Source organism: Oreochromis niloticus, linkage group LG1, assembly GCF_001858045.2.
Source record: "Oreochromis niloticus isolate F11D_XX linkage group LG1, O_niloticus_UMD_NMBU, whole genome shotgun sequence".
Lineage (NCBI taxonomy): Eukaryota > Metazoa > Chordata > Actinopteri > Cichliformes > Cichlidae > Oreochromis > Oreochromis niloticus.
The window spans coordinates 18,710,024-18,720,200 of record NC_031965.2 but is presented as its reverse complement, the minus strand read 5'-3'; the positions used below and the strand labels follow the sequence as shown (position 1 = coordinate 18,720,200).

The following is a 10,177-nucleotide window of genomic DNA, read 5'->3' as shown; positions in this document are numbered from 1 at the left end:
TTCCTGTCTCTCTCTGGCTTCGCCATCACTTTCTCCCTGTCAGAGACTAATTAACTTACCGTCAGAAAAAAAGAGCACAACCTAGGAGGCCGTGGTGCCGCTGTTCAATGAATAGCAGCAAACCAACTCTGGCATTAAGGAGTGACTGATGTGAAACTATAAGATTCATTATGCGGCTTATCCTAGCCTCCCTGCTGTAATCTAATACATACAAATCCCATCGTGTTAGCATTTCATTCTGGCAACACTGTGTAAGGCAATACCGGCAATCTGATTACACCCAGATGCTGGGGAGGGGCTGCGATTTACATTTGGAACAGCAAATCAGATTGAATGAGAGGTAAAGTAAACAGATAGGAGATTGAAAAATTGTTCACGACAGAATCTGAGTGGAAGTCAAGAAAAGGAAAAATGTGCATGAAGAGAGCTGTCTGTAAAGCAGTTACTCAGAGACTCTCCGGTGCTTCCAAGGAGGTTTTAGCATCATTAGGACACGAAGCAACAGAGTCGAATATCATGTTTAGCCCTAAGACTTAATCTTCAATCCCACTGCCTCATGTAAACACAATAGATCTGTGCTGTAACAAATATATTCTAGTAGAGTATGACCAATACAGGAATTTTACTGACCGATACTGATACCTATATTTGGTGATTTAAAAATCTGACATGAAAATCTGATATAGTATGAAAAACTATGCAAGCATCGGCTTAACATGCTGTTAAACTGTTTAAGTTTCGATTTATCAGCTGCCATAAATGCTTCTCCCTTGTGGGACAATTAAAGGATTATTCTATTCTATTCTATTCATATCGGTGAATAACCAATATCGGCCGATATATCAGTCTGGCTCTGTATACTTCACAGTGAAAGACAGAACACACAGATGCCACCTAATCTCTCAAACACACAAACAAGAACACCAGGTCTGATCTGATCAGGACTTTTTTCTCACCTAGTCTGCTCCATGACACAATGGGCCGAGGGTATCCAGTGGCAACACACTCCAAGATAGCCGTTTGGTGAACTGTGAGGGTTAGGTTTTCTGGACCGACCACGATCACAGGTTCTTTGTAAACAGATGACTGAGAGCCTGAAGGGAAAAGGGAGAGGAGAATTCAAGATTGGAATGAGCATGATGGATAGCTTCTTTTAATTGGATTTCTCCAAGTGCATTAGCTCAATATGCTGTATCTCTTAGATCTGGCAGCAGGACAATAGGTTTGGAAAAGTCTAGGAAATGTGCTATACAGATAAGCAGAGGCATATTAAGTGACTGTATTTGATCAGTGATGCAGAAAACTAAAGATCTGAATAAAGAAAGCTAATTTAAACCCAAGTCAATTTACAGTGAGGATGTGTAGGCTTTCCTCAAATGACAAAACACACACAAAAAAACAGAGGTTTACTCAGATGCATGCTCAACTATAGATACCAACCTGAAACTGTTAGGAGTGCCTCAGCACTGTGTTTCACTCCTGCACTGTTATGAGCCACACAGCAGAACCTTCCACTGTCCTCCTCACGCACTCCTGTGATCTGAAGAACGCCTGTGGGCAGGAGAGTGTACCTAAAAGACAGAAAAGAAATGATGAGACTTGGCAACCTTTAACCAAAGTGCTGCAGTTTCTTAAAACAAGAAGCCCAAGTGGTATTTTGATCTAACCTCTCATTCCTGGTGTCCACTGGACGGCTGTCTTTTTCCCAGCTGATGACCGGCTCTGGCAGGCCGTGAATCTGGCACTGGAATCTGGCCACGCCGGACTCCTCAGCGTGCACTGACTCGGGTTGGACATGGAAATCTGCCATGGCTGTGAGATAGAAAGAGGAGCAGTTGAAATATTAGGTCATAGCTTCACAAAACAGCTACAGAGCTCAGTTGCTTACAGAAAAAAAAGCAGCGCTGCAACAGATGGCGTGGCCCCCACAGATCCCAACATCAGAGAACCAATCTTGGACTACATAAAGAGACAGAATATCTACCAAAGGAGTGCTGCAACATGCTTGGAGCAACTGGCACATTTTCTGCAAGGGAGTTTTATTTTAGTATTCATATTTATTTTTAGTGTGCTGCTTTTTCACAAATAAAGAGCAAGTATTACAATTTCATGGAAAATCCACACTCCAACTGTTGACAGAGATACTTGCGTTTTTGCACAAAATGCTACTGATTCACTAAATGCACTTCATTGTTGAGAGCTTTAACCTACCTGCTAACCTTACTATTTCACATAAGCCAATTCAGAGACAAGCAGAACATTTCTGACATCACTGCAAACGTGTAAAAGGAAGCTTTTGAAAAAGAAAACAATCCTACAAATAACAACACAATGAAACACATTCAAGAAGAAAGGCATAGCTATTTTTGTGAGAGCGTGCAACCAGCTTGAGAGGACGTGATACATGTTTCTGCTGTCACTGTGCCTGTCCTTCGCATGCAGCTGATGAAACATTTTGTATGCAGGTAAGAAACATCTGTTTGCAAAATGCATGCTAACGCAAATAAAGACAACATAGATAAGGCCAGCACCATACAGCCAAGCCAGTATCAATATCCCCACAGAGAGCCTCATTCAGCTGCAGTTCACATATCCACTCCCTGCAGAACAAAAGGCGGCATCGAAGGTGGAGCCAGCAACAAACTCAATTAGAGAGAGGCCCTCTTCTTCCACAATTCTCCCACCTTCTTCAACAGAAGTGCACTCATTTAAATGTCAACCATAATTAACTTGGAGGAAGAGGGGCTTCTCCGAAAACTGTTAGCATAACAACGGGAACAGACCCCTTATTATTTCATAAGCCCCCCCGCCCACATGTAGCCTGCATTAAATTATTACTTGCAGGACCTTCATGTTGCAGGCAGCGATATCTAATAAGTGTATTTTTGCTTGGTTGCTGTCTGGTAGTTCTTTCTCTGACTGCTTGGGCTGGTATAGCATTAACTTTTTTGTGCTGACCTACTGACTGTGTGCGCTTTGAATGTTGTCAAGTTTTGCCTGTTGTGCAGAACCACAAAAGAAATAATGCATAGTTTAAAATGTGAATATAGAAATGAAGAAAACAAACCTCAAACATTGATGCTGAAGGATGAGAGCACAGAGAGAGAGTGGATACTTCATTTAGAGAGGCACTACTTTATACCAGCGGCTGCAACACTGTGATTATTACATTTCAGAGCTTAATGAGAAGCGTGGCATTCTCCAACACGACTTGACCTTAGATCCTGGAATAGATGCATGGCGCTCTAATGAAAATTAAACCATGGTAATCTACTTTTCTTCCAGTAGTTCGCTCTTCATAAGCCATGACTTATGAAGTTATAGCATGCAATATTTCTCTGAAGATACAATGTGAAATCATTTTTCTTAAGAAATGATAAGGCCTCACAAAGCGGTACATTTTTACTGGGGTAATTCAGTTTGTTCATCAATCTCAAAGGGCCACACGGCTCTCACAATGCCCTACTTAATAAATGTAACTTCACTCTGAAGCATACATGGCTTTAAAGTCACCGAGAGCTTCGGAAGTATTTTATCACCAAATCACCATTACAGTCCATTTCAGCTCTTTTTTTCAATTCTTCTTTCTAACACAGTAAACTGCAAGCTTGGGAACACTTCAGTTTATAAAATGATGAAAACCACTGTAAAGTTGTCAGAAGTTATTATTGTATATTTCAAACGGCCCCATAGAAACACTTTTATGGGCTCGCACTTCTTTTCCAGACAAAAGCAATCAACAATACGTTCTGCCCTGGCCTGCTGTCATACCGAGCCTGGGGCAGAAAGACTGGCAGAAGGCGCTGAATTAAAGCCCTGAAGGTGCTGCCACTGCTGATGAAGGAAGCTTAGGTGAAATGGCTAGAAATCCTTCAGAAAAACAATGTGCGGAAAACAAGAAGGTCGGGGTGACCGATATGATGCAAGAAGAGCCCTGTCCTGGAATACGGTCTCAAATTAAGATACAGGCATGCACGCACACTGCTGTGTGCACTGTCCGTGTGTACTGGGAACACTGAGGCACTTGAATGCTGCAGGACAAAGGAGGACCAGTGTCTATAGAAGTCTTTCTTGTGCATCTCTGCCAAGTAGTCAGGGTGTCTGCTGATCTGGCTGTTGTGTGTGTCCGCTGACACAACCCCCTAACGGGCCCCACCCTTTGCCCTCATGCATAAAACATAGTCTCTCTAAGAGGCCCACAGTCCTCCTATTATTGAACCCTCGCAAAATCAGACACAATTTCAAAAATCACAGCGGGGTCACACCCACAAATGAATGCATGCGGCAGAGAATTTGATTAACTCTAAAGAAAAACAGCCATTTATAATCTGCACTTTAGTTGACTTTTATGGCGTATGTTGCAGAAGCAGATCAATGTGATTTAGCAAAGCTATAGCAAACGCATACGAAAACATCCAAACAACTGCTTCCCCAGAAACACACAACCCTATCAAACCTCCTTGTGCTCAAAATATAATAAAAGCAGTAGACAACAACAATGCATTTTACTCATCCAAACACACACCTCCAACAAGACCTGTTCTGCCAATGTTTGTCTCTCTCCTCCTCTGCTAAGTGTTGACAGACACTCTCACATGATTAAAGACTGTCCACTACCAGCGTGACGCCGCCGGCTTAAATGAGGCAGGTCTAATTACTGCAATAGGGGAAAGAATGGCTGGGGTGCATACTAAATGGAAATCCATACACAGGCGCACAGTGAGGAGATCGCTCCTCGAACATATGTTTGACAGTTTCTCGGTGACAACCACAAAAGAATGATTGAGGGAGTAATATGAGGGAAGGTCACAGAGAGGAAATGTGAAACAAGGAGCTAAGCTGTAAATCAGATCTTGTCAAAAGTGACTGGCACTGTCCTGCTGCGTGTTGCACAATTTACCATGAAGTCGCGCAACAATAAGTCGGAATCGGGCCGAAATTAACATGAAAATCTCTTTGAAAGGAAAAAATGTCACCCCTGCTTTCCCCACAAAGACGAACAAAGGATGAAATATGAAAGCAAGTGAAAATATACCATCGCTGACTATCAGACTTGAGGGCCGATGATGATGCTAAATGCAAAGACCAAGTACAATGGCTTCAACTTTTCGATAGCAGATTTTTAGCTCTGTCATGTGAGCAGCTTGTATCTAATGAAGAAACGTAGATTAAACGGTGATTACTTAAATGACCCTACTGGTGAAGTTTTGGCTAATGGCCCCAAGTAATGATCCATTTCTTTATCGCTCTGTGAAACACTCACACAAATACTCCACAGATAACAATTAACACCCTTACTAAAAAAAACCCAAACTGCCCTATTTTTTGGCATCTCCAACGGCAACAACCAAATCAGGGAGCCAGATGAGAAATTTTCACGATTTCCAAGCACCTGTGGTCACATGTGGGTGTTCAGTGACATGATAAAGATAATGATGCTATCAGAGGGGCAGATATCCTGCAGTACTGTTCAAAACAGCAGCTGTGGTGAAAAAGCTTCTCCGGTGAACCCGTATGTTGTAATGTCATTGCCCTTCCTTCCATTTGCCTGCAGCCACCCTCCCGCCCCATGAACATTTTAACCGTTCTCAGCTCTTCATCGCACCTCTCTCCCCACCCCCTCGGGTCCTCTCAAGTCTGTGACATCATTAAGCACATGTTGTTCGAAGCGGCAGTGATGACTGCAGTGCCCATCCCACCCCCAACTCAGTAAACCAGAGATGAGGCCCATAAATAATGGAGATGGTGTACATGTACGCCGCTATACCGGCGTGCAGAGTCCGCGCTTCCACGGCCTTTAAATAGGTATCCCTGAAATAGCAGGCCGTGTGCTGGGACCCTGGACTTGGCATTTTAATGCAGATGTGTATTAACTCCCTGCCCCACTAGCCCCCACCTCCTTCTCACCAGTCCCGCTATCAGGCTTTGGTTTGTGGTGTGTGATGCTTATCACCTACGATAGGTAGGGCTACACCTGGTCTTGTCTGTCTGCCTCTGACACACACACACATTCATTTCCCTCCGTTAATGCTTCACGCCGACACATTAACATCAGAACCCGCAGGAGCAAAAGCATGAGCTGAGGTGCAACATCTGCCACCTGAGCCCAGAAGTACCAGATGTTCACATGAATGTGAAGCTGAGAAGCCAAACTGATTGATAATTTATATTACAAGTACTCCAACCAATATACTGTATGGGTAATAAGATTTCTAAGGCAATTTGCATGTGCATGATCCTCTTATTTTTTTTATGTCAGCTTCACTTTCCATTATGAGAAGAAAAAAGCCCTGTTTACCTTTTTAATTTTTTGTGATATCACCTACAAATCAGATTTTTATGGTTAATAAATATCAGTGGGCGACCAAAATGAAAACAAAATTAAATCCCTTCAAATTTCAGCTTGAAATACAGCAGTTGGTAAACCACTCAACAGACTGACACTACATTTCCAGGACCACACCGCTAACACACTGTGCAGTGTGACTCTGCTCCATATAGAGGGAGAATGAGTCATAGTCTTGTAATTGAATCAAACACCAAGGTATGAGGCCTTTGTGCACAGATGGCATTGAAAAAACACAGAGATTAGCTAAAATTCATACAAACTAAGCATTGTGTCCACTTCAATTTTGAGTGTAATTTTTCTTAGAGGGAATTACCAACCTTTGCTTTGCTTTTCCAACAGCTAAACACGTGAACTCTGCCCCTCTCACATTACACAACAGTTTTGACAAGAATATAATGGCCTTTTCTGATTGTGTTGCAGGCTTGTTTGGCTTTCCGGTGGTGTGATTGTGTGCAGTTTGTTGTGCTGATCAATAGTGTGCAGCTCTTGTGCACTAAGTTAAACATATTAAGATTGATGGCTGCTATTAGAGGTCCCTGTAGGAGGTAGAGAGAGCAGCAGTCCTACAAGAGTTATCCCTCAGAAGAATGAGACAATATAAATAATGACAAGAATGATGACAAAATATGATGACCAGAAAAAGTGATGAATAAAATCATTTTCACAGTTAGACAGCTAAAGCTTGAGGGAATTAAAGCCAGTCTGGTGACAATGAATTGAAAGATACAGTAATTTGTCACAGCACTGTACTGAATTACCTGGAGATGAAGACCTTGAAAATTTAGTCAATTAATGAATTACAGTACATTGCAAAATTTTGCTTCCAAGAAGTCAAAATTTGTTGTCTTTTTTTTTTCCAAGTCAACTCGTGTAACAGTTCCTTGAAGTTCCTTGACATTGGCTGCTTTTTCAGAAGCACCAAATGTAACAAAGTAACAAAAAATTTGTTACTTTGTTAAGCCACTTACCAGTGACCTATGAATCCTACAAGTATAAACAAGGGAACTAACTGAAGGGATGAACCCATCTTTGTCTACATGTGACAGAAAACTTAGTAAAGAACCAATTTTAAATTGAATCTTTAGTCACTTTGTTACAATTAGCCTGGGGCAAAAAATGCCAATTATTCCCATTTCTTTAGCTGAGTCTGTAAAAAATGCCAGTTAGTATTTTTGTATCAAAAAGGTGTTTCCCAAAACTAAAAACTGTCCATTTTTTTCACGTTGCGTCCACATTTCTCAGCCTCTGCTCCACCCACAACACCCCCCTTGCACTCCCACTCTAGACCTTAGCCCCAAATCTCCATGTTCACTACTGCAAGTAGACCCTAATTAAAGAGAGCCCTATTAAAGCACAGCAGATGCTGTAAATTAGGGGATTATTCAAATAATTCCCAGGCACAGCTTGGGTAAGATTAGAGACAAGCAGGAGAGAAAAGAGGAGAGTGAGAGGGCTGAGTGAGGACAACAGAGAAAGGAGGCTAAAATAACAGACAAGCCCATAACAAGAAAAGTAGAAGTGATTTGAAATTAACTGCAACTCCTTTTCCCTGTAGCTGTCAACCTTGTTGATACTGTTTCCTTTTTACTGATTGAGGAAAATAAAAACTGCCAAATAACAATTTTGTGTATTCAGAGACTCTCCAGCAATTAAGAAGGGATTTGATGCAAGAGAACAAAAAAAGCGGGTCTTTTGTAACATTTAAGGCCAAACTAAGCGTAAAACTCCACACCCATTAAAAAAACTTCAAACATCTCCTCATGACCATCGCAGCTGGCTTCATTGGACTCAAAAACTGTTTCGGCTTTCCAAAGACTTACGTTGTTTATTCTAGAAAACAGCTGTCTCTTTTTAACATGCAGGTGCACGAGCCTAAGCTTGTTCTTTTATCGCATGAGCACACGTCCAGCCTCAGTGTCGCCCAACGTCCGGATTATACTCTGTTGGACATGCACGTGGGCAGCTGTGGATAGCGTGGATGTTTTGTCGTTTGTACTCTAATAATTATAATTCCACTTGAAGGATGTGTGCGCAGTTGGTGCCTTTGCAGCTTATTTTGACGGCATACACCCAAGTCTACACCACCACCCCCGGTGATAAAATTTGCATCATCCGGACACTAGAGGACCCTCGCACACTCGCAGGAGAGGAAAGTATATCAATAACAGTGACGTAGGGTCTCGCGGGGGTTCATCCAGTGTGCACTGTTTATCGTCTCAGACACAGAGCCCAAGGGCCTGGATGAATAAATGATGTGTATGCACAAAAACCATGCGTATGCTTTTTCCCACACGTGAAATGGCATTCATAAAGGAAGAATGTGTAATTAGAATGTGTGCGTTTAATGCATGATTCACACCATCTAAACCTTTTTAGAGATTAAGCCTGACGTGGTGAATTAAACAAAGAATTAAGTAAAAACAGAAACAAAGTGGCCAATTTCATTATTGGTTATAATGTTATTAGTAGTAGATTTTTAATGCTAATTGTTAGGGGTGTAAATAGCTGCAGCTGTGCATACTAATCATTCACTGATGACCTTGTTTGCCTCTCTTCCTACTGTGACCATTTCTTTTGTACATCTGCCAGAGTCCTTCGCTCTGAACTCACACACTTGATAACCTCAGTTCCTGTTTTTACTCTTCGGTGGTTATTGTTCTTTTTTTTTTTCCGTGAACCCGGAAAACCACGTTTCTTTTCTCCAATTTTCTGATGATCATTTAAAAAATCACATTCCATGAAATTGTGTTTCTTCTTTGCTGCTGTTTACATGGGCGAGTCTAATAACTTGTGGGGCAAACAACATGTTTATATGCAAATGATTAATTAAGGTACTGTCTACATCCATTTGTGACTAGAGATTGGGATGGAAATCAGTCTTATGCACATGCATGCAGCTTTACAGTGATTGAGATTTATCAAAGAGGACCACAGATACACACGGCTTTACAAAGCTGCCAAAAAGACTGCAAATGCACATTTCTGCCTGTTGTGTGACTAAAACGCAGTTTTAGCAGTTAGCCAAAGCATTAATAAGGTTTGGCCCTGCTGTCCATCTTTATGTGCGTGCTTAAATTTTGTGCACTTGTGCATTCTGTCCTCCTGCCGAGTATAGAAGAGGAGAACTGAGTTATAGGATTAAAGCATGGCACCAAGCCACCATGTCTTGCTTTAAGTAGGAATGAACACAGCAGTGATGCCACTAGAGTACATGGTGAAGGAGAGCTCCACTTCACACATCACACGTGAAGAGAAATATTATCTGTGCTCTCTTTCCAGGTCTTCAAAGTGTAGAGGAGGTGCTGTGACTCAAGTCATGTTTGCATAATTGTTCAGTTTGGAAGCAGCTTGGTGTCCTCCTTGATATGCTGCTCATATTTTCCACTATATTGTCACCTTCTGTTGCTCTTTCTGAGTTTTTTTCATCAGTCTTTCCCTGTTAAATGTTATTTTTTTGCATATCTGAATCAAGAATCCAAGGATGGCGACGTGATATTCTGCACATATTGGAAAGCCCACCCCCCGACCCCCCCAGGGTATTTTTGTGTAATGTTCATTTAACCAGGAAATGAAACTCCTCATATTTAGAATCTCATTCGCGAAAGTTTCTGGGGCCATAAATAGGCAAGGATGCTTTTTGTGGTCGTGCGTGAAAACAAGCGCTCAGAGAAAATGCGAAAACATCAGACATCACACAAATGCCATACAGAAAGGACCAGAAACCCGAACACAGGGAACCAAAATCACTAATCAATGAGGCCCTGTGCTGTCTCTGATATGAATAACATTCGTCTTGACTTGAGTTTCTGCCTCTTGTCCACAATCTAA

General features: G+C 41.8%; 1 protein-coding gene across 1 annotated transcript in view; it reads right to left on the bottom strand.

The window, feature by feature from the left end:
• Positions 1-10,177, bottom strand: part of igdcc3 (immunoglobulin superfamily, DCC subclass, member 3) — a 64,502-nt gene that overhangs the window by 32,370 nt on the left and 21,955 nt on the right. Inside the window, exons 3-5 of the mRNA XM_003442396.5 lie at positions 1,668-1,812; positions 1,441-1,571; positions 957-1,094 (exon numbers count right to left, since the gene is read on the bottom strand). Of these exons, the coding sequence (XP_003442444.1) occupies positions 957-1,094; positions 1,441-1,571; positions 1,668-1,812 (414 nt within the window). The remainder of the gene's footprint in view (positions 1-956; positions 1,095-1,440; positions 1,572-1,667; positions 1,813-10,177) is intronic.